We start from the raw sequence: 25355 nt of genomic DNA on the forward strand, positions 1-25355 counted from the left end.
TGGCTGAGCTTTCAACGTTGTTACAGAAAAGGTGAGGAAGCTACATGACCTGCAGTGCGCTTGCGGCATTCTGAAAAGTTGAGATGTTTTTAACTCTATGTGGTGCGGACGCACCTGGAAAAAACGTTATGAGCACGCATACCGCGCACCTACATTTGAAATAACGAACTTGAGCGCACAAAAGACGTGATATGTGAACGGCCCCTTATCCGTGTGTGTGCGCCGCGCTCGTTCTTGTTATGCAAAAATACATAAAAATTTTTCCCCTCCATTACCGAAAGCAGAACCGATACCGTCAGATATTAATGATTCTTACTATCTTTCATAATTTAACCCCGGGGCCATTTTAATACTGGGTTTCGGGACCCATCCCTACATGAGGGTGAGTTATTAATGACATAATTTTAATTTTGGGGTGAACTAACCCTTTAACAGTTTCCATAAGTTAACATGAAAAAACAATGACTGCGGTTATTAACTGTTCATGTTATTTTCAACTTTTAATAACATTAATCAAAGGTTTTGTCTGCTAATATTATTCAATGGAGCTAACAATAACTAACACAGTTGCATTTTTATTAATTAACGTTAACAAAGAATATTAACTACTGAAACAATTAGCTATTGCATTTTAACAATCTCTAGTCTTGAAACACCTGCTAACTTTATATTTTTGTGTATTTTTATTTTATTTTTTTACTTTTTTTTTTTTTTTTTTTTTAGTAAAGGATCTTTAATATAGTTATTTAACCTGTTAGGAGGACAACACTTTTTCCACTTAGAAATTATATATTGTGATAAATACAAAAATAAAACAAACACTGTGACAAAATCTTCAATGACTATCGTGAAAACCTGATACTGTCACATACCTAATGTACATACAGTTTAATAGGACTATAACTAATTACATAATTAGCCTATTAAATGGAGTCTGAAACTAAAACTAAAAAGTCTGTGATTATGTCTTTAGTGAAAGTAAAGAGTTGAGAAAGAAATCGGATGTGATTCTATTGTTTTACTGGTGTGTTCAGGACGCTGGTTCATTTATGTATGCGAGTATAGCAAAATACAGTGATCTGTGAAATATTATACCCAAAAATTCTTCATACTGTAGACTACCAGTTAAATTGATTTAAAAGAAAAAAAAAAATTAGGGACCTGACCATGTTTTGCCTAAGTGTTTCTTTCTTTAATTGCTAATGCAACCTTTACACACCAGACTGAACCAAATTAAGCATTGCTTGCTTGCTAACTGTTCAACTAAGTATTGATAGTTGTGTAAATATTGTCATACTGACAGATGTCTGAAGTTTAGGTTGATTCCATTACATATCTCTCTATCAAAGTTATCTGATATTATCAGAGGAATTTGTTTTTGAGTTATTGTCATATTTTATTACAAATTTCTAAACCACAGCAAATAAACTGTGATAATGTGAGAAATGTTGAAGGTGTTTGATTGTGTATTTTATTTTACAGTGAAGACTATGCAGTGCTATTTTAAATTAACAAAAACAAACTTAAAAAAGTTAACATTGTGTAAATAGCACAAATAAATAAATAGAATGAACATACAGTACAAATTAAACAATTTTAAACAGGGCTCACTGTACACCCTGCACCGGGGTCCCTCTAACCCCAGCTACAAGACAGAGCAATGCACTGTGTGTACTGTAAGAAATAGAACAAGGCATGGGGTTTAAAAGATGCCAAGTAAAACAAAAAGCACATCTGTATGCAATGGTTTCATTATTGTTCATTATTATCCAGAGCAACTTACTATAAATAATTTGTGCGACCAAATCATGTTTTAACGCCACTAACTGAAAAAGTTAGTAGCACAAGTGCCACCAGAGGAAAATGTCAGTGTAGTTCCCTGTCATTTGAAAAATTTGTATTGTGCCCCTAAATGTTTTTAATGTTCTACTATATTTTTCAATAATAAATACACTACATGTATTTAATGTAATATGAAATGTCAGGATGCAAAAGGCCTATATACACTACAACTAATACAAGCACTCTGTGAAGGGCACAGGACTGAACTGGCACAAATGAAGTGTCTCTGATTCGTCAACTTCTTTGTTAGCTGACCGATAATAAAACCGGCTTCGCTGACCTTCGAAATAAACCTGCTGCCCTTTCAATGAATGCTTGAATGCTACCCTGATATTGCCATGTTTTTGACATTATGTCATCATAGTAATAACTCTGACCACTCCACAGTGCCTCATGTTAGATTTTACCAAACAATTTTAATAGTAAACAATGACTCACCATTTCAGTACACAAAAAGCACCATAGTTGTCTGGACATAGTGCCAGGGTAATGCCATGTTTCTGGGATGTCACTTTATAATACCATGTCTTTTGGCACCACCATGGAATTATTTGAGCAATGATATATACGCAGTAATCACGCAATACCACAGAATATGAGAAAATCCTGCCATCTCTACACAATGATCCCACCACCGCTTTCATCAAACAAACAAATCACAGGAAATAATGAAAGTAAATAAATATCAGACAGTGACAGACGTGCGTTGGTTTGTCTCGCGTTTATATGCACTTGTCATTTACTGATCGTGCTGACTGTGTGAGCCATTAGCAGTAGGCGTTTAAAAAATCCCTTTAGCAGCAAAACATGCAAATTAATAAGAATATTCAAACAAAAGAAGTAATCGATGTCCACGGCCGCGCGCCCCGTGTAACCGCCGTTATGTGAAGCGTCATCGCCCGCGGCACAACGCGTGGATCATCGCGTGACGCTTACCTGTAGACAACATTAATGCTTCCGCGAAAACCACGCCGGCCCACCGGTGATTAACGTCCTTGTACGGGCTTACGGGGATTATTCCAGCGCTGCGCGCGTGTCCGAGCGCGTCACTGCACATCCATCAACCCAGAGTGTCACGAGCCTTGCGCGAGGCGTCCGCGAGGCGTGCTTTCAAATAATCCCAGGTGAAAAACGAAAGGAAAGCGTCAACACGCCATGGTTTTGGCAGAGGGAGATCAAAACATAAGCGCGCTAGTTCAGCTAGCAGCTCTGGGTTCGGCTGGACACGCCCACACGCTGCGCGGCGTCACCGCTTCCCTGCGCGAGCTGCAGATCACCAACCTCACTATGTCGAAGGATTGCCTCTTGAATATTAATCTGGTGACGCTCCAGGAAGGTTACCAAGCAACGCTCATTCATGGGGTAATCCTTCGCCGTAGTGGGATTTGTAATTGCTCGCGGGATACACATTAAAATAATTATCTTGTTTTGAATTATGGACTTTAAGAAGCAGGATATGTAGAACTTGTGGGAAACCTCAACGTATAAAATGAGTGAGTGATTCCAGTATTCGAAACGCGCAGTGCGCATGCGCAGATGTCTGAGCCTGCGCTGCCGCTGTGGACCTCGCGAGCCATCTTGATGTCGCTCCACACGCTACACCCCGAGCTCTCTGTGACATAAATCACTGCTACACACTTTTTAAACAATGTCAGGTGATCTTCTTTTTATTACTTGAATTTTATACAGACATTTTCCATGGTCAGAAAGTTCATTTACATCTATCTGGGCCTATCTGTCTGCCTATATATATATATATATATATATATATATATATATATATATATATATATATATATATATATATATATATATATATATATATATATATATACAGGTGCATCTCAATAAATTATAAAGTCGTGGAAAAGCTCATTTATTTCAGCAATCCAACTAAAATTGTGAATCTCGTGTATTAAATGAATTGGTTTATTTTAATTGTGATGATTTTGACTCAGATTTAACAAAAACAAACCAATTCACTCTCAACAAATTAGAATATGGTGACATCTTTGGATACTATACAAGATACAAGTTCATTTAGGCGATTTAACATGCCCTGTTTCAACTTATAAACTCCTTGAGATTTTAAAGTCAGTTTAATAGTATTGAAATTCAAGTTGAATCTAGTATAAGAAAGGTTTTAATTGTTTAAATTATCTCTATTAATTAATAATTTGTTAATCATTACTTTTTCTTCATATTTTTTTTACGAGCTGTATTCATTTTCCATTTCAGAATCACAGCACCCACTTCTTTCTTGTTTTAAATCTATGTATCTCCTACAACGGGTTTGTTTGTTTTTTTGTTTTTTGAGGAAGGTGCCACTGTCAGGGAGTCAAAATATAATTACATCATCATTAGAGTTGCCAATTAACTTCAGAAATGGAAAATAAGGGCTAATTGAGATTCTTTCTTTTATTCTTTATTTATAATGTTTATCCTTGTATAAAACAAGTGTTTATTCTTTAAGAAAATGAGGGACTCCGCAGGGCGATATGTCATTGTGGTAGGAAAATTATACTCGCTCCCAGTTATTTTAGCCTGTATATTTGCCCCGAACTGGGATGACTCTACATTCTTCACAAATGTTTTTTCTCATTTACCAGACCTATCATCACATCATCTTATGCTCGGTGGTGACATTAACTGTGTACTTTCTCCTCTTTTAGATAGGAGTATTTCTAAGAGGACATCCCTGACGAAGTCAGCTCACACTATTCAGCTCTTCCTGAAGACCTATGGTGTAGCGGATGTGTGGCGGTTTCGCAACCCCACCTCTAGGGCGTACTCATACTTTTCCCTGGTGCATAAGACGTATTCACGTATTGATTACTTCTTCCTGGATAAAAGTATTCTGCATCTCATGAAAGAGTGTGATTACGGGGCTATGGTCATCTCGGATCTTAATCATGAAAATGTACATTCCTGATACACAATCTACGTGCATGGCGGTTTAATCCTCTGCTTCTGTCAGAAGATGAATTCACTAAATTCATATCATCTGAAATTAAAGTGTTTCTCGACATCAACCAAACCCCAGGGATGTCGTCATCTACTGTTTGGGAGTCGCTAAAGGCATATTTGAAGGGTCAAATTATTTCATACTGTGCAAATAAAAGAAGGGCCAACACTGAACGTATTAAAAAATTATCAGATGAGATATTAGAGTTAGACAGGCTGCATGGTTATACCCCTTCAGCAGATTAACAAACGTTTGTCATTACAGACAGAGTTTGATCTCCTGTCTACCAGACATGCTGAATACCTTATTTCCAAGTCAAGACATGGTCATTATGAACATGGGGAAAAGTCCGGCCGAGCACTTGCTCACCAGTTGCGCCAAAGAACTGCTAATCAAACAATTCCTGAAATTAATGATGAATGTGGTCTAAAATGCACTGATAATGAGAAGATAAATTCCTGTTTCAGAAAATTCTACCAATTATTATATACTTCAGATGGGCCCAACAATCCTGTTCTCCTAGAAGACTTTTTTAGATTCCTAAAGATGCCTTCTGTGAGTGTAGAATTCTCAGCTGAACTAGAAAGGGATCTCTCAGTTAAGGAGATAGTGTCAGCAATCGGTGCCTTGCAAAGTGGCAAATCTCCAGGGCCAGATGGCTTCTCAACCGAATTTTTCAAAAAGTTTTCTGAGGAGTTATCTCCTCTGTTATTGTTAGTATATCAAGAATCTTTAGCCAACAACTCTTTGCCCCCAACCACGCGTCAAGCAGTAATCTCTCTATTAATTAAAAAGGATAAAAATCCCCTCAACTGCGGTTCGTACCGCCCTATTTCATTGCTGAATACAGATGCAAAGATTCTGGCCAAGATTTTGGCACGTCGTCTTGAAAATATTATCCCCTCTATTATTTCGTCTGATCAGACAGGATTTATAAAAAATCGTTATTCATTTTTCAATATCAGGCGTCTATTTAATATCCTATATTGTCCCACTCCACATGATCCTGGCAATATTGAAGTGATGTTATCCCTCGATGCTGAAAAATCGTTCGATAGGGTGGAGTGGGACTATCCTTTCAAGACTTTAGAAGCGTTTCATTTTGGCCCTAAATTCATCTCCTGGATCAGACTCCTATACACGCTCCCAGTACTGCAATTCGCACCAATAATAACTTATCCACCTACTTTGAACTGAAGCGGGGCACAAGGCAGGGGTGTCCTCTTTCACCACTTTTGTTTGCCGTTGCACTTGAGCCACTAGCATTAGCCCTGAAGCAGTGCCCCACCATCAAGGGGATACACCGGGCGGGTTCAGAGCATAAAGTGTCACTTTATGCAGATGACATGTTATTATTCATATCGGATCCCCTCTCCAGTCTTCCTGAATTATCGAGTCTACTCACAAAGTTCGGAAAAATATCTGGCTATAAAGTCAACTTTCAGAAAAGTGAACTTATGCCTATTTCTTCTGTAGATAGATCATATCTTGGGTCAATCCCTTTTAAATTTAGTCCTAAAAAAATTAAATATTTAGGTATATGGGTCACACATAACCACAAGGATCTTTTTAAGGCTAATTATCATCCCCTCTTAAGCAGCCTTAAACAAGACCTTGAGCGTTGGGACCCTCTGCCTCTTTCCTTAGGAGGGAGGATCAATACGATTAAGATAAATATTCTCCCTAAGTTTTCATATTCGTTTCAATGTCTTCCTCTCTATCTAACAAAATCTTTTTTTTTTCCAGTTTAAACAGTCAGATTACATCCTTTATATGGCATAAAAGGCAGCCCAGGATTAATAAAAATATATTACAGAGGCCCCGTGCGATGGGTGGTATGGCACTTCCAAATTTTATGTATTATCATTGGGCTGCTAATATAAGAGCACTGCTGTATTGGTTGAGAAATGATTTCACGGATGTCAATAGTACTGATTGGATGGCGCTAGAGAGGGCATCCATTGGATCTACCTCCCCAGCAGCTTTATTATGTTCCAAACTACCTTTAAAACAGCCTCTCTCAGCCTTCACCAAGAATCCAGTGGTTAACCATTCAGTTAAAACATGGAATCAGTTTAGAAGGACCTTTAATCTCACTGATCTCTCACTTGAAGCACCATTGATAAAGAATCATATGTTTGTCCCATCAATGATGGATGAAGCTTTTAGTGTTTGGGCAGGAAATGGGATAGGTACATTATCTGACCTCTACATTAGGAATAGTTTTGCCAGCTTTATACAATTGCAACAGAAGTATGGTCTCCATAAATCGCATTTCTTCAGGTATCTGCAGCTTAGAGGTTTCGTGGCCTCTAATTCTGACTGTTTTCCTTTGAGGCCTTCTGAATCTCTGCTTGAAACCATTTTAAAATGTAAAGTTAACATAAAACAAGTAATAGGCAGAATTTATACATTGCTCAATACGTATAACTTGAATAGTCTCGATTGCCTTAGAATTAAATGGGAAACAGACCTAAATGAAACGATTTCAGAAGAAACCTGGCAAAAAATTATACAGCGCATTTATTCTTCCTCTATATGCCTCAGACATGCTGTGGTTCAATTTAAAATAGTGCACTGTCTTCACTGGACCAAAGATAGATTGTCTAGAATTAAAACAAGTATTGATCCTACGTGTGATCGGTGCAGACAGGCTCCTGCCACACTATTACACATGTTTTGGTTGTGCCCTAAGCTGCGTAATTTTTGGCAGTCCATCTTTGAGGCATTTTCTGAAATATGTGGAAGAACAATACAACCATCTCCTTTGAGTTCATTGTTTGGTGTGGCTCCGGTAGATGCCGCCTTTTCTGGGCGCCACCTAAATATGATGGCCTTCTGCTCTTTGTTGGCTAGGAGGCTTATTCTTTTCAAATGGAAAGATGCTCTCCCCCCAACATATGGCCAATGGATTAGGGAGGTTATGAGTTATGTTCACTTAGAAAAAATTAGATACACTGTAAGAGGGTCCACTAGAAAATTCTATACAATCTGGCAGCCTTTTATCTCCTTTGTAGAAGGCACGGCAGCTATCAACATGTCTATGTAACCCAATTGTGTGTGCAATGCATATGTGTATGTATTTTTTTATTTTTATTTTTTTATTTATGGATGATGTCATTTTATTTTATTTAGATATTGTAATTATATATGTATGAATCTGCAGACTCATATCTGAGTATGTCTGGTTGCATGGTAATTTGTTGGGGTCCAGTACATGTGGGTGGCGAGCATTGGGGAGCTGTTTGGGTTGTTTGTATTTACAGGAACTAGACTTGACTGTTTCATGTGAATATTGTTTATCTTTTGTTTGTTATCTTTGAAAATAAAAGAAACCTTGATCAAAAAATAAAAGAAAATGAGGGACAGAATAAGGGACGATCCAAATATTTGTAATAATAATATATTTGTAATAATATAGGCCTTCAATATTATTTGTAATAATATAAGTTTCAATGTAAAAAAAAAAAAAAAAAAAGTACAATTTTGGTGATGGCAATGACGTAGGTATGAATTTAAACAAATTAGCATATCGTGACGTCACTGACTGGGTCTTCAACCAGTGCCTTCGGGCGCATCATTGCAAACCTCATTTTGATGCAGGATATATAGACCACAAACAAATCAAAATATTTGTCAAAAACATGTTAATTGCATGAATTTCAGGTGAAAAGAAAAAAAAAATGAGGTACTGTTTTACTTGCATCCACCGCTAGGTGTCATGCAACCTACAACTGAGAGACCGTTTACTTTGCTTTCTTAGGTTGTCACTTTTGTAAAAGAAATCCTGTTTGATTTGAGTGATTTGATTTTATCATTATTAATTTTAATTTTATTAATCATATTGTTTGTAATCTCTTGTCTGCTATAATCCTCCTTTGACTCCTCCATCACATCCACAATGTATTGCAATGGTGAAAACCCCTCTTTGAATTCGTATAAAACACCTCTGACTTTCGTGATTCCCTCTGTGGCGAGTGGGACGGGGCCGAGAGACGTGGGAGCAGGAGCGAGGCCGGTGGAGTGATTGGAGATGAGCGACACCTGCTCGTCCCACCGGTCTCGAGTCCCACGGAGGAGACAGTGAAGGACGAGAGAGGACCAGGTCTGGGTTTTAGTTTGTGTTTGGTTTTTATTTTATGGCCTGTTGCCATCCACCGGAACGGGGAGGAGCAGGGAAAAAAAAAAAAAAAAAATGGATGGAGCAACTTGGATGTGTGGGATCCAGAGTGATTTTCTGAGCCCTTTTCCTCACTATGGATGTATACAGTTCTTGAAGGGTGGGCAGGGGAGCACCAATAATCCTTTCAGCAGTCCGAACAGTTCTCTGTAGTCTTCTGATGTCTGATTTTGTTGCTGAGCCAAACCAGACAGTTATAGAAGTACACAGTACAGACTCAATGATGGTGGAGTAGAACTGTTTCAGCAGCTCCTGTGGCAGGTTAAACGTCCTAAGCTGGCGAAGCTGGCCTTTTTAACAATGGAGTCAATGTGAATGTCCCACTCCAGGTCCTGAGAGATGACTCTTTTTGTTAAATAATATGATCACTCATCATAATATAGATGTGCTCTGTTTGACAGAAACTTGGCTAAAACCTGATGATTACATTATTTTAAATGAGTCCACCCCCCAAGATTACTGTTATAAACATGAGCCGCGTTTAAAAGGCAAAGGGGGAGGTGTTGTTTCAATTTATATTTAAGTAATGGTGCTTCATATAACATTATCCAGAGAAACCAATGTTAATGATAAATCCCCTGTTATGTTTGTACTGGCTACTGTATACAGGCCACCAGGGCACCATACAGACTTTATTAAAGAGTTTGGTGATTTTACACCTGAGTTAGTACTGGCTGCAGATAAAGTTTTAATAGTTGGTGATTTTAATATCCATGTTGATACGCTGTCCAGTATGGCATCATTCAGCAAGGTTTCCGTGAAACACAGAGCAGCAGAGTGTGAGAAATCCTTATTTGTCCAAGAGAGCAGAAGGAGGTTGTCTTTTTTTTTTAGGTAGAGAGCGGAGATTTGCCAGATGGATGCTAGGCCACGGCGTTAGTCTGACAAGCTCACTTCCCCCGTCTGCGAGTCCTATAGCATTTGATCAGCGCTGCTGCTCCTCAGACAATACGTTCAGTAAAACGTCTGAATAACTGAAATCTGGTAAAAGATCTTGTGCTGTGCTCTGCCAAATGTTCAGCAGTTCGTCCCTGGTGAAACAAAAAACAGGAAAAACTAACAAAAACACTACAAACACTGGAGAGCCAAGCACTGAAGCAGCCGTGTGCGGCGCCATCGAGAGATGCCATAACTGAGAAACCATTAAAACATTTAAAATTAAAACCCTCCCCTCCAAAGTTAAGGACATTCATTTCCAAAACTTCAACCTCCCAAAATCTCCTCCCATATAGTTCCTTCTTCTTTCGTGTGTCGTCATCAAATGTCCAGCTCAGTAGAACTCAGCCACGTTCTCATCTCAGGTCCCACGTCGAAGAGGCCGGCCTCCGAAGGTGGTTTATACAGTGGACAGGTTGTGATTATGTGCTCAGCGGTCTGCTCTGGCTCCACACACTCACACACTGCTCTGTCCTCCAGGCCCCACTTCCTCATCGATGCTTTGTAACGTCCCACCCCAGTTCGCAGGCGGTTTAGCAGAGTCCATTGCCGACGTGGCAGATCCTCTCCTTCAAGACCGCCTCCAGGGTCAAAGATGTAACGGTGGATTCGTGAGGGTCCTGCTGACTCCCACTCCTGCTTCCAAGCTGCCGCGAGCCATGCCTCTGTAGACAGGTCCTCAGGGATGGACCTGAGCAGGACTTGTGCCGCCTTGTTGTACGGGTGGCGGGACTTCAGTCTATGAGGAGGCAGTGCTGTTGTGGTGGTATTGTGCAGGATATTCCAGTTGCATCTTTGGGCTTTCCTTGCAAGAGCGAGGGTAGCAGCCTCTCGTCGGAGGCCGGCCGGGGCAATTCCTGCTAGTGTTGGCAGATGGTAGACAGGGGTAGAATTCAGGCAGCCAGTTATAGTCCGAAGGGCAGTGTCGACTTTCCTGGCGTGTGGGCTTCTGCACCAGGCTGGGGCACAGTATTCAGCTGTGGAGAAGACGAGAGCTACTGTTGATATTCAAAGCACCTTGGCAGTTGCACCCCAGCTAGTACCAGCGAGACGTCGAATTATTGCCACCCTTGATGACACTTTGGCCGTCACTTCTTCAAGGTGTTGTTTGAATGTTAGAGATCTATCCAGGCGTACGCCAAGGTACCGTGGGGCTTGCTGGAACTCAAGACGCTTGTTATTAACGAATATGTCCAGTTCCCGTCTGGCCTCACTGTTGTTCAGGTGGTAAGCTGTTCCTTCAGCTTTGGTTTCATCCTTCCCTGTTAAAACACCTACAATTTTTATTCCATTAATTTCTGTAAAATTAAAGTGCCCAGTTAAAACCTCAGTTCCCCCAAATCTTATATATACCTTTTTATCCTCATTCACTTTAGCCCCTGATCCCCTGCGATTTTTTTGCTTCCCCTACATTCGACAGATCTTGTAGCATTAGTGTAGTATCGTCAGTGAATTGAAATATTTTATTCTCTCCTCTCTCTAGGCCTATCTCTTTTATTCTCCCTTCCATGTTCTATCATTAATCCCAGTGGTTCTGCGACTAAAGCATATAAAAGGGCCAACAATGGGCAACCCTGTCTAACTGATCTCGTTAATTTAAAATACTCTTTTAAAAACCCATTACATTTTACTCTCGTTACAGCACCTTTATAAAAAATCTTAACCCATTTAATAAAATTCCCTCCAAAACCAACTCTTTAGAACCCCAAGCTCTACTCTTTCAAAAGCCTTCTCAAAGTCCAAACTGATTATAAAACCATCTTTCTTCTTTTCATTAATATATCTTATAGTATATTTTATGCTCATTGTTTTATCTGCAATGTCTGTTCCTTTAATACTGTATGCTTGGTTTGTTTCGATTATACTGGGCATCACTTCTTTTAATCTTCAGATCAGTGTTAAGCATTGTTATAGGCCTATAGTTCTTTAACTCCACTTTGTCTCCTTTCCCTTTATATATCAGCTTCATTAATCCCATTCCCATCATTTAGTTCATCTCACCTTTCCTAAAAATCTCCTCAAATACTTCAAGATACAGTTTGAAAAATCTTCTAAAACAATGTAAAAATCACTCCCCAACCCATCTATTGCGGACTTTTTCTTTTGTTTAATCCAATTATTGCTCTTCTTATTTCTTCTTCTCTTACTTCATCATCACACACTTTTTTTATCCACTTCTTCTACTCTGGCTTTTATTTGCTTCAGTAATTCCACTCTGTACAGAATAAGTTTTCATAGTATGATTTTATTTCTTCCAAAATTTCCTACTATTCTCCCGTTTTTGCCCCTTATTTCTTTAATCATGTCTGCTTTTCCTCTTCTCTCGATAAAAGAAAAAAAAGTTGCACTTTTCTCTGCACTTTTCCCCCTTCACTGTATATTTTGCATTGCTTCTTAATCTCTTCCATTTCCTTCCGTCTACAACCCCAAATCAGAAAAAGTTGGGACAGTATGGAAAACGCAAATAAAAAAAGAAAGAAGTGATTTCTAAATTTACTTTGACTATGTCATTTGTAAATATGCATCCTTTCCTGTCATTCAGACCTGCAACACATTTCAAAAAAAGTTGGGACAGGAGCAATTTAGGGCTAGTAATGAGGTAAAATGGTTAAATAATGATGTGATTTGAAACAGGTGATGTCCACAGGTGATTGTGATTATGATTTGGTACAAAAGCAGCATCCAAGAAAGGTCTAATCCTTCAGGAGCAAAGATGGGCCGAGGATCGCCAGTTTGCCCCAAACCTGCTTAGCTGACGAGATCGGGCATAGCCTTTTTTTATTTATTATTTTTATTTATTAAGAAATTTAAATCAATAAAATACAATAGATTAAACAAAATCAATAGAAAATACAGAACATCGTCTTTACACATCTCTACATTACACCTCTTTCCTTTACATCGATAATTTAAAAAAACTCTACTTTCTGGCAACTTCCACATCAAATCGTTTAAAACACAACAAACCTTTGGGGTAAAAACATCATAAAAAGAGTCTAACATATTCACACTTTAAAGTACACATACAGTCTTTCAATATATAATTCTGTTTTTCTTTTAAACACACTCCAAACATCCAACACAATTTTTTCCTTTTTAGCCAGAGTTCTTCTGTCCCATATTGCACTTTTCATTAGCATTACACACAGATTAATGAAACTTTTGTTTTTACACTTTTCTTCCCAACCAAACATCACAACTCTGTTCCATTCCATCACATTTTCATCCCACTCCTCAGTCACATCTTTAATTAAACATTTACATTTCCTTAAAAAGTTCTCTAGCTCTCTACAATGTAAAAACATATGAAAAACATATAAAATCCCCTCTTCCTCTTCCTGGCACACTTTACACAGAGCATTTTCTTCCATTCCTATTTTATTTAAAATAACATCAGTAAAAACCACTTTATGCCTTATAAAATACTCCAAACATTCCAGCTTTGTTTCCACACATTTCCCCGTCATGTTTCTCCATATACACTCTTTTTTTAAATCTTTGAATTTCTGCACCCAGTATCCATTTACAATCGGCTCTTTAAAAACATCATCTCTAAAAGCACAATAAATCATTTTCACAGTACATTCCTTAAAATCATACAGTTTTTTTAACATTAATACATTTCTCTTTGGGTTCTCCTTCCATCCTTTCTATTCTTTTAATCCACTCTTTAGGTATTGCATTTTTAATGATTTCATATTTATTTTTTATTTCTTGTTCACTGTAATCCTCTTTTGCCTCCTCCATTGCATCTACAATAAATTGTGTCGGTAAAAACCCTTCTTTAAATTCATACAAAACATCTCTCACTCTTGTTATCCCCACATCCAACCATTTCTTTAAAAACATTTCTTTGTCTTGTTTTAAAATGTTTTGGTTTAAAAACAGAGGTTGATTTAAAATGTTTTCTCTCCCATGTGGATCATACTGAAGTCTATCTAAAAATTTTCCCCAGGCACTAAACATTTCTCTATAAAACTCTGGTAATCTTTCTGTCATCCAATTCTTAGTTTTCATCCATAAAATTCCATCCCCCGTGTTAAAATCCCCACATTTGTTTAAAAAATACTCCATTGTCTTTTTCCATGCAGTTTTGTGACCATCATCTAGATATTTTTTTACTATTTTAACTCTTAAGCTATTTTTTCTCTGTTCAACATCAATTAATCCCATCCCTCCTTTCCCTGCCTCTCCTATTAATGTACTATCTGCAATTCTTGACGGTTTACCATTCCATAAAAAATCTAAAAAACATTTTTTAACCTTTTCTCCACCCACATTGGCAGAGCAGTCACATATAAAACATACCACAACTTTGACACCATTAACACATTTAAAATTAAAACCTTCCCTTTTACACTTAAAGTCCTCAATTTCCAAAAATGTAACCTTCTTTCAATTCCTCCTACTATTTCTTCCCACATTTTTTCTTTAACATTCCTTTCGTCTTTTCCCATTAGAACACCTAAAACCCTTATTTCTTTTGTTTCTTTAAAATGAAAATAATCCGTTAAAACAGTCACTCCTCCAAATCTCACATGTTGTTTTTTTCTTCATTTATCTTACCTCCTGATCTCCTACAAAACATCTGTACTACTTCCATTCCATATCCTTAACTATTATTGTTGTATCGTCTGCATATTGAAATATTTTTTCATTTCCCCCACTTCCTTCAATGTTTATCCCTCTTATGTCTTCATCTATTTTAACAGCTAATCCCAATGGTTCTGCAACTAAAGAATATAAAAGCGCTGATAAAGGACATCCTTGTCTTATTGACCTAGTAATTTTAAAACATTCAGTTAAAAACCGTTACACTGTATTCTTGTTATTGCTCCCCTGTATAAAATTGTAATCCACTTGATAAAATTTTCCCCAAACCTGTACCTTCTTAAAATTCCAAATAAATAATCATGCTCCACTCTATCAAAGGCCTTTTCAAAATCCAAACTAATAACATATCCTTTTTTCTTTTTTTCTTATCTTATTCTATCTATTATACTTAAAGTTGTATCCGCTATATCTTTTCCTTTTACTCCATACACTTGATTTGTTTCAATTATAGTTGGCATTACCTCTTTCAATCTGTTAGCTAAAACATTTGTTAAAATTTTAAGATCTGTATTCAGCATTGTAATTGGTCTATAATTGTTTAAGTCTACTTTATCTCCTTTTCTTTTATATATCAACTTTAATAATCCCATCCCCATTCTCTGATTCATTTCCTCTTTCTGAAAAATATCTTCATATACTTCTTTTAAAATACTGGTTAAAAAATCTTTAAAAACGATATAAAATTCACTCCCCAAACCATCTATACCTGGACTTTTATTTTTGTTTAATTCACTTATTGCTCTTTTTATCTCTTCTTCTCTTATCTCTTCATCACACTCTTTTTTGTCTACTTCTCCTACTGTTGTTTTTATCTGATTTAGTAACTCAAATTTCTCTTCTTCCCTCAACCCCTCAGTACTAAACAGGTTCTCATAATATGCCTTTACTTCTTTTAATATTTCCTCATTTGTTTCCACCACTACACCATTTTTTCCTCTTATTTCTTTAATCATTCCAGCTTTCCCTCTTATTTTTTCTAGATCAAAGAAAAACTTTGTACATATTTCTCCCTCCACAGTATATTTAGCTTTACTTCTTAGTCTTGCACCTTCATATTTTTTCTCTTCCATTTCTTTCAATATTTCCTCCAATTCTTTTATTTTTTGTATATCTTTCCCATTCTCATTAAATTCCTTTTCCAATTTGTCTATTATTTCTCTCTCCTTCTTCCTTTTACATATCTGTATTAATTTGCAATACTTAATTGTGATTTTTTTTACTAAATATTTAACATTTTCCCACCATATCCTTTTATCTTTGCTTTAAAGGAGCTGTATGTAAGAAATCTATTTCAATTAATCATAAAATGGCCCTGATGTGTCACTAGACATTAAGAAATCATGTTCATTTCAAATACTTATATCACTAACAAAGTTATGCATGTTTGTGCAAAGTAACATAACGTTAGCTCACATGGATGTATGCTAACATTAGCAATGCATTACACGAGGCCGTTTCTCTGTCATTATGCTGAGACGCTGAGGAAAACAACATTAGCACGCCCATTATGGCAATTTGAAATGTAATTGAGACTGTAGCCTAATGTTACCTCAGTAAAAATGATTCGATTATACTGTCACATACGAGCATATATCTTTACGATTATATTTAACTAATGACAATTAGTACATTTTTTAAATACATAATTTCTTATCAAAATATCTCTCATGAAACATAAAAATAATTAACAGAAAAACTTACTGTGTACGTCTGTTCGTCACCAGGCGGCAAGGAACTCGACCGGAAGTTGAAGTCGGCTGCGTGCCACCATCTTGTAGCAGAACTTCACTTGCGTTAGCATTCCCATTGACTCCCATTCATTTTGGCGTCACTTTGACAGTGAATAACTTTACATCTGAGGCGTTTAAAGACTCCGTTTGTCCATTATTTATTTCTAAAGATACACGACAATATATAAAGGGCTCCATTACCTTCTATGTTACATTATGGCCCCGTAGAAACAGTTTTTGTAAAAATAGGCTAACGATTGCGTCATAACCACTCGGCTCTCTGTCGCATTACCGTACAGACAGGAGGAGAAGCTCGCAGGCAATTAACTTAATATGGCGTACTGGCGTTACATTTTAAAATACTATACAAAATAATTAATCAGAATACTTACTCCTGCTCACTCACGACAAAGAACTCCCCGCTCAAGCTCGCCGTCTCTGCAAGATTAACGATGGCAGTTTGCACGCACAGCTACTCGAAGATTTACATCTGTCAGACAGGTTGATGACATCGTCAAGCTTCGTTTGAGTCTGCGCGTCAGAAACGGAAGTGCTAAAAAAACGCTAAAAATGGGCTTCACTTGTCTCAATTGAGTTCCAATGGGTCGCTGTGTCCATTTCTTTTACTGTCTATGTTCGTCACCTGCCATTGGAAGCTCATTGAAGCAGCCTACGTTTCTGCTGAATCCTGCAGATTATCTGGCAACCTTGAGTCAGGGGGTAGGGGATACACCGCTCTACAGTGTGTTTATAGTGATTGCAGTACGAGTTTAGGCCACAATCCTACATACGGCTCCTTTAACACTTAACACATAGTCCTCATTCTCTTGAGTAGTGTGACTCTACAAACTTTTGGTCTGTACTGTACTGAATATCTAGTTGAACTGTATTGATGATGTGCGTACAGGCATAATTCTCAACTACTACACATTTTCAAACTGTATTGTCTACAAATATACTTTAAGGTTGTTCTGATTATCTGAAAACCAGGTGCATGGATTGCACTTCAAAATTACTGTATCAATGTATATGTATTATTGTCAGAAAATAATAACTGAAATGGTGCTCACCAAAGTTTTGATGCATACACTTAAAAAGCAAGAAAAGCAATGTCCTCAGTGTGTCATGATGGAGAAGTCGGGAGTATAATAAATGAAAACATACTTGATTTAGAATATTCTTTATTTTGGAAAGATAATACGGCATTGAATTATGTCCTTTATGTCTATACAGAAGATCAAACTGAGAAGCATTTCTATTCAAATACACCGTTCTGGCAGATTCAGGTTTCATTTGGCAAAACCCATCGAAGCCAATGGCACTATAACTAAAGAATTATTAAACGCTGAAATACTCACCAGCTGAACACCACGCTGGGACTTGAGATTTGACATGGAAGATTTATCAAACGTACATCAAAAACGTCATTAAAAAATAATTTGTCCATGTTTATAAAAACATGAGGATACTGCTGTCAAACAATTAGAAAGGCCCTAAATGTATATATATCGGAAACCTTTAATTCACTAGTAAACCATTTATTATTATGGAAATGTACTGTATACAATCGGCTTCTTCGTTCCCAGATCGGTCTGTTTTGACAATACTGATGTGCTGGGCACTCGCCCACTCCCAAAACATAAATTAAAAACAATAAATTAAAGTCTCTGTACTTCCCATTAACATTGCCGCTATAAATACAAAAGTATCTAGAGTTGTTTAAAACAAACAGAAAGTTCTGCTGTCAAACGATTACTGGCTATTGATCACACCCTAAATAAAATGTTTTGTTTACATAACATATATATTTATTATGCATGCATGTATGTATATGTTTAAAAAATATTTACATCTATATATTTATATTATTATAATTTATATGATATATAAATGTACACTTATTTTGGATGAGATTAATTGTGATTAATCATTTGACAGCACTAACAGAAAGTTTTTAAAATAAGAAATCAGTAGTTCTCTCACAGTAAGGGCAGGCTACCCTGCGGTGCCAGTATAATGCCCAACACGTAGAAGAGTCCCATGAGCAGGTTGAGCTTGGCCGTCTTCTGCGGGATCTTGGCGTAGCACTGGCGGCGGAACTGTCTCTCCAGAGGGAAGGCCATGGGCAGCGTGAGCAGCGGCAGAGCCATGCTGATGGTGTAGCGCGTGGCCAGGATGCAGAAGAGCAGGTAGGGCACGAACAGCAGCAGGTTGTAGATGACGTAGGACAGCGCTGGCCCCAGCAGGATGGCCAGGGTGACGATGCCCGCCTGCTTGTCCGAGTCCATGTCTCGCGTGTTGTTGCTGTGCAGGATAGCCTCGGTGTTGAGCGCTAGCGGCACGGCGTACACCAGCGGCAGCACCGACAGGTAACCCACCTGCACAGCGTGAGCGAACATCACGGCCAGGGGACCGAAGGTGATGAGGATGACCACGTCCCCCAGAGCTACGTACTTCAGCCCGATGCCTGCGGTTAAAGCGCAAGAACACGTCAGGGAATAACACTGGTGAACAAATAGCTTCTGTAGCTCAACTGGTAGAGCCCTGCTTAACAAGCAAGCAAGCGCAAGGTTGGGGGTTCGATTCCCCAGGAACACATGATATGTAAAAGCTGATAGCCTGAATGCACTGTAAGTCACTTTGGATAAAGGTGTCTGCTAAATGCATACATCAATTTTTAATTTAATTTAAATTTAAATGCCTGGCTGGGCCTGTATTCACAAAACATCTTTAGTAGTAGCTCAAAACTTGCTGATTTAGGGGAAAATATTAAAAATAATGGAACTAATTTTTGCTCTAACTTAATTTCACAAAGTCTTTAAGTGCTAAAAGAAACTCCTAAATCTGTAAAAGGTTGGCAGCAGTGGAGACCTAGTCACTAAGACTAAGTCACAAACTCTCCTAAAATACTGTTACCACAAATCTGTAACTCTTGAATATAAACATTTTAGAAATATTTGATAATTTTTTTTTTTTTTTTTTAAGAAACTAACCCCTTTGGTTTCGGAGTTTATCCCATCTCCAGATTCTCTTTTGATTATATTAGTTTATTTGCTAAATATATATACTCGTTTAATTATTGACACTTAATCTCTATTTTAAAGTCTGTATTTGATTGTGGTAATTAACATTTTTATTTTTAAACCTTTTTTTCAAATATGGCAACATAAAATTGTGCTCTACAATATTTCAATGAATAAATCTCTGACAGAGACTATCAGCCAATCACTGTGTGTATAATTAATAATTATGCTGACATCATCCATAGCAATGAGCTCAGCCCCGCCCACTTTACTCTGAGCTATTCTATTCCTTAGTACAAGTTTGTCTCTGCAGCTTTGTGAATAGGTTTTAAGAGAAAACTCTTAGCTAAAAACTTTTAGTGCCATTTAGGAGAACTCTTGGTGGTAAGATATAATGTTTTGTGAATACAGGCCCTGACCAATAACACACAAAACAAGCAGAACCTCAACTCAGACTGGGCAATATACAGTCAAACCAAGATGTTTTCAGACACCTTCCACATTTCAACATCACAGATTAGTCACTCTAGTTTAGAAAATGGTAATCAAATATAACAAGAATTCAGAAATAAACTGTGCCAGAACTAATTCATCTTGATAATGTCAGACAACTGAAATGAATTGAATGACTCTTTGTTTACTGGTGTCCATTTAAGATAATTTTGTTCATGATAGTGTAGATCCCAACAGGTTTCTTCAAACGCTCCACATGCGCTGGTGTTTCACTGAACTTTGCCTGCTTCACTACATTTAACTAGGTTTGTTGTAAGCACAAGCAGACCCATTTTAAATTAAAAGGCTACGGTCTTCAACTCAGAAATGTTTTCTAAGTTTCATATTCACAAAATCCCATTTAGATGCACTGACACAGACTGGTTAAAGTGGCTCAGAGCTAACGTTAATGTATTTACACTACCATACTGAAATACGAAATGATCTAATTATAATTATATTTCACTATAGTAATTAAATGTGAAACTAGAAGTCCCTGTGCAAGACAAAGAGTGTGTGTGTAGAGCCTTTGATTGTCTGCTGGGACAATTATGTTTTTTTTTTTTTTTTTCTTAATTTTTATTTTATCATTATTATTTTTTTTTTTATATAGATCTTTATTTACATATTTAGACTTTTAATACTTCACACTTTACAATTATGTAACAGACAGCAAGTTTTAATTTTCCTGCTTAAAATTCTTTTTTTTTTATTATTAATTTACACTATTTTATTCTGAATCATGGCATTTCAGGGCACATGAACTCAATGATAAGATACTGGCAATTTATCAGATCTGGGATATCTGGGATGTCTTGCATATTTCTATGAAATATAGATTTTGTAAAGTGCACGATCGCTGCTGTAGTGTACACACACACTCTGAACTGGACAGGAGCAGGAATACACAAGTGTGATTCATGTGTAAATCTATTACATCCCTTACAAGCATCTTAATTTTATATCGCCAACAAAAATCAATCACTATATTGCCCAGCCCTATATGACAGCGTGTTAGTGCCACGTTACAATTATGAGAAAAAAGTAAAATCATCAAGTCGTAGAAATTAAAGTTATAATATTTTGAGAGTATATCCTATATTGCACATGCAAATGGCCCTGATTAGTATGGAATTACATTTGTTTCAATAATAATGAACAAAACTTTATAAAACTGAATGTAACTTTTTCAGAAACTATCAAAAATATGCCAATTACAAAACCCTAACCCTAACTCAATGAAAATAAAAATAAATGAACTCAGTCGCACAAATTTAACAGGCTCTTCAAATGTGCTTCATTCTTGGTTAATGTTTTTCAAAGATTAGTTTTCGCTGATCGTGGATTCTGAATTCATTGCCACAGATTTCACTTACGTCTCCCAGTTTTTGGTTTGGTGTTTTGACACAAACCTCTCGTGGGCGCGGGATTAACAGTGATCTACTCTGATTGGATGTCTTATGTGCATCCTTTGATTCCTCATGTGTATTTAATCAAAAACAACAATAAAACATTCAAAGGCTGGACTTTAACATATTGTCTTTTCTGAGGTATATGACGTTAAGTGACTATTCACAAGCTGTTTTACTCATGGTGTCTAAAAGAGTAAATGATTGGAAATAATATTTCACTTCCTCAAATCATGTAATCGCAAAGTTACTTACAGTTGATGTCTAAATTGGACTCCCAAAATAAAGCGTAACCGATAACTTTAATGCTGTAAATGATACGACTAAGTTTAGAAATAGAAATTCTGTCATTAATTACTCACCCTCATTTCGTTCCAAACCTGTAAGACCTTGGTTCATCTTAAGAAACACAAATTAAGATATTTTTGATGAAATCTGAGAGCTCTGACCCTCCATAGACAGCAGACAACTACCAGGATCCAGAAACACAGCAAGGTCATGGGTAAAACAGTCCATGTGATATCAGTGGCCCTATTTTAACAATCTTAAGTGCGTGGTCTAAAGCACACGGCCCAGGTTTCCATGTTTGCTAGTTTAATGACCAATAAAAACGGTCTGCGTGCACAGGGTACGGTATAAAAGGGTTGTCCCTATTCTCTCAATGAGTAATGAGTGTGTTTTGGTATGTTTACTGATTACGTTCTGTGGTACTCTCCAAATAGTGGTGTTATTATGGTTTTCTTGCTGTTATGTAATGTTACTAGGGGTGACCCCACATTGTCGACGATTCGATGCTTCGATTCGACTACCAATCTCACAGTCGAATAATCGTGGGCTGTTACTGATTATGCCATTCTGACTATATGTGAGCGCTCAAATGTCTGATTTCACATTGAACTTGCGGTTTACTCCCAGTAAGTTAATATGCAGCCTATTATGATAAACCTGTGAATAAGAATCTGGAAAGAAAGAAGCTTCAAATTAATATTTTAAAGTGCATGAATAAACCCAACCACCCCTATAGATGCGTGCGGCTCAAAACAGAAATGCAGAACATTAACTGCTAACGTTTTAGGCTAAGGTCACAATGAAAGCACTATTGTAAACATTTTTAGTGTTAACTACCTTTTAATCAAAACATAAAAACAATATTTACCCCGTCTGTATCTGCGAGGCATTTGTTACACATTTTCCCTGTGTGTTAGCATCAGTAATTATGTAATTATGTATTTAGCCCCGCCCCCAAACATATGATTCGACTATTAGTGGAATATCAGCAAGATTCAAGAATTCTGATTTGACTTTGAAAATCCTTTGTTGAGGGACAGAGAGATCTCGGACTTCATAAAAATATCTTGAGTTGTGTTCTGAAGGTGAACAAAGGTCTTACGGGTTTGGAAAGACATAAGGGTGAGTAATTAATGACAGAATTAAATTTTTTGGGTGAACTAATCCTTTAATTCTTCTAACTTTGACTTTATTCTTCAATTATTATCACTTTGATCTTAGATTTTTTTTTTTACGTGGCACTAAAACACCGCCGTACGAACCTCAACGAATGCATGAAAACCAATCATATAGCATATTCACCTCCAGTGTACAAAAAAGAGCTGGACAGTCCTCCGAAATAAATGAGAGCCAGATGCTCTAGTTTGAGGCTGGACAGGAAGTAGAGCAGCGTGGCACAGAGACATCCTGCGGAGTACAGCGCTGCTCCGAACATCACCACGTCCTGCGGCTTCAGGATCTGATCCACCAGAGTCCTGTCGTCGCTCTTCTTGTGATCGATTCCCTTGGAGAAGTCATAGTAGGTGTTCACCAAGTTCCCCGCCCCGTGGACCACCAACACGGCCACGGCACACACCAGGAGGACGAGGAGGTCCACCGAGCCTTCCAGCTTGTAGGCCAGAGCGCTGCCCAGAGCCACAGGGGTGAGGGAGGCGCTGAAGCTCCACGGCCGCAGGGCCAACACGTACGCCGCACATTTGCCCTGAACGCCCAGCGCCATCCGGGACACCTCCGACGGCTTCGTCCCATTCAGCCCGTTAGAGCCAGCGAGCGAGCCGGATTCTCCGCCGGTCTGCTTTAGGCTGGAGGTCATCGTCCGCTCAATCCACAAGCGCTTCAGAGAGATCAGAGGACGCAGCTGTCCAATCACACACAAAAACATCATGAGAACAGCAAACAACGACACCAGAAAACTGTTTCCAGGCTTCTCAGATGCAAAGTCATCGTACTTGTGTAAGCTTCTATATCTAGAGCATTAGGGCCACCTAGATCGGTTTTCGGATCGGAACATTGCAGACTTTGATTTGAGGCAAAAACCGAATGTAAAAAAAAAAAAAAAAAACAGAAAAAGACAAATGATTGATTATAAATACTATAATTAGGTAAACTAACTACAATACCATGAAGCATTGCAAATTACAGAATCAAAACAATGGAGTTAAATTAAACTATTTAAAGTTGTTGGTTATAACCATTACCTGTAATAAATACAATATTTTAAGTTTACTGCTAAACATACACATCATCCGCAGTGGAGCTAAAGAGGCCCGGACTCTAAGTGGTGTGATTTCCAGCACATGCATCATGGGTAATGTTCCAGATGTTAAGCAATTAATTTTAAAATAATAATTGTTGGTGAACAGGAGACATATGATTTTTGCACATTTCAATTTGCAAAGATGAGTGTTTACAAAAAAATGAAAATTATTAAAAAAATTATTTAAATGAAAACTAGATTATGACTCCTGGCTCCTGAGCCACTGTTTTAGAAACCCCTAGCAGTTGAAAAGATGAAAAGTAATGAAATGATAAAAACTTTGATTTTCAATTTTAATAACCGTGTAAACTAACACTCACCTGTTGATCATCATCACATGTTCAGCTGCTCTCTCACACACACTCTCACACACACACACACACACAGTCAGTCACACACTCTCACACACACTCTCACACACACACTCTCACACACACACACACACACACACACACACACACACACACACACACACACACACACACACACACACACACACACACACACACGTATAGATTCCGCATTATCGACACAATGAAGCGTTTCTCTCTCATATGTTTCCTCACTGATGATGATAGTCAGGCTGCTACAGGCTAATGCTAGTGAGAGAGATTACTAGAGATTATCAAAGTGTCTAGGGGTGGGGGATGTATCATACCTGCTCCGCACACACTTCACCGGAGTTACTCAAGGAGCCGCTCGTTCATCACAGAAATCCCCGCGGGGTCCAGTCGAGCCGATATTTACACGACATTAACAACATTTAATGACACACATCACCATTTCCGTCCAGCACCACAGAGCGCACCCGCGAGAACGGCTCGGGCGGAAACACGCGCAGCGACTTCACGCGTTCCGCCCCCGAGAAACCTCTCTAGGTAATTTACATAGTCCATAATTGCTACCTAGTTAATAACAAACTTGCTAAATTTAATAATAGTATTTTCCTCAATTATTTTGTCTTCAGTCTGAAGAAACAATCAATCACTTATGTTGGGATTGTGCTTATTGTAAAGACAAAACAAAACAAACAAACAAAAAACAAAAAAACTGTATTCAAAAATTTGTATAACCCCCCATATATATATATATATATATATATATATATATATATATATATATTTTATTTATATATATATATATATATATATATATATATATATATATATATATATATATATATATATATATATATATATATATATTCTTTCTCAATTATACTTTATTGTTGAAATTCGGTCCTAAATTTGACTTGACTATTTAAGAAAAAAAAAATCATTGAATTTACTAAAACATTTTAATTGTTGCAATCAATTTATTTTAAAAAGTTAGTTAACTAAATTTGTTTATTTTAAAGTAGATAAAATAATAGATTGATTGCAACCACTTACCTTAAAAACTTAAATCATTACACTTTCACACAAATCACGAAATAATACAATAAACATATCTTAATACAAAAATAGTAATATTAATACATAAACACATGGCAGAAGTGCATCAGAACAGTGAATCCTTCCTATTTTTAAAGTTAACATGTATTCGTGTATGTAACCTTCATTGTCTTTTGTTCTCATTCTGTTTTTGTATTCGTAATTGTTTCTCTTTACTGCATAATA

The 25355-nt window shown here is 37.3% G+C and overlaps 2 protein-coding genes across 4 annotated transcripts in view; both read right to left on the reverse strand.

Annotated features, from left to right (window-relative positions):
* Positions 1-3131, reverse strand: part of mib2 (MIB E3 ubiquitin protein ligase 2) — a 59671-nt gene extending 56540 nt beyond the window's left edge. Inside the window, exon 1 of one of the 3 annotated variants that reach the window (XM_052562892.1) lies at positions 2779-3131. In XM_052562892.1, the coding sequence (XP_052418852.1) occupies positions 2779-2899 (121 nt within the window). In that variant the 5' untranslated portion in view covers positions 2900-3131. The remainder of the gene's footprint in view (positions 1-2778) is intronic. The other 2 variants (XM_052562893.1, XM_052562891.1) reach the window with 2 other exon arrangements.
* A 14300-nt stretch (positions 3132-17431) lies between these two features.
* On the reverse strand, positions 17432-24597 carry ubiad1 (UbiA prenyltransferase domain containing 1). Its single transcript, XM_052562956.1, has 3 exons — positions 24395-24597; positions 22782-23337; positions 17432-18734 (listed from the first exon to the last, which is right to left on the reverse strand). The coding sequence occupies exons 2-3, from the start codon at positions 23290-23292 to the stop codon at positions 18247-18249; spliced, it is 999 nt and encodes a 332-aa protein (XP_052418916.1). The 5' UTR covers positions 23293-23337; positions 24395-24597; the 3' UTR covers positions 17432-18246.
* Between the last annotated feature and the right edge of the window lie 758 nt (positions 24598-25355).

This window comes from Carassius gibelio, chromosome B8 (genome assembly GCF_023724105.1).
Source record: "Carassius gibelio isolate Cgi1373 ecotype wild population from Czech Republic chromosome B8, carGib1.2-hapl.c, whole genome shotgun sequence".
NCBI classification, from domain to species: domain Eukaryota; kingdom Metazoa; phylum Chordata; class Actinopteri; order Cypriniformes; family Cyprinidae; genus Carassius; species Carassius gibelio.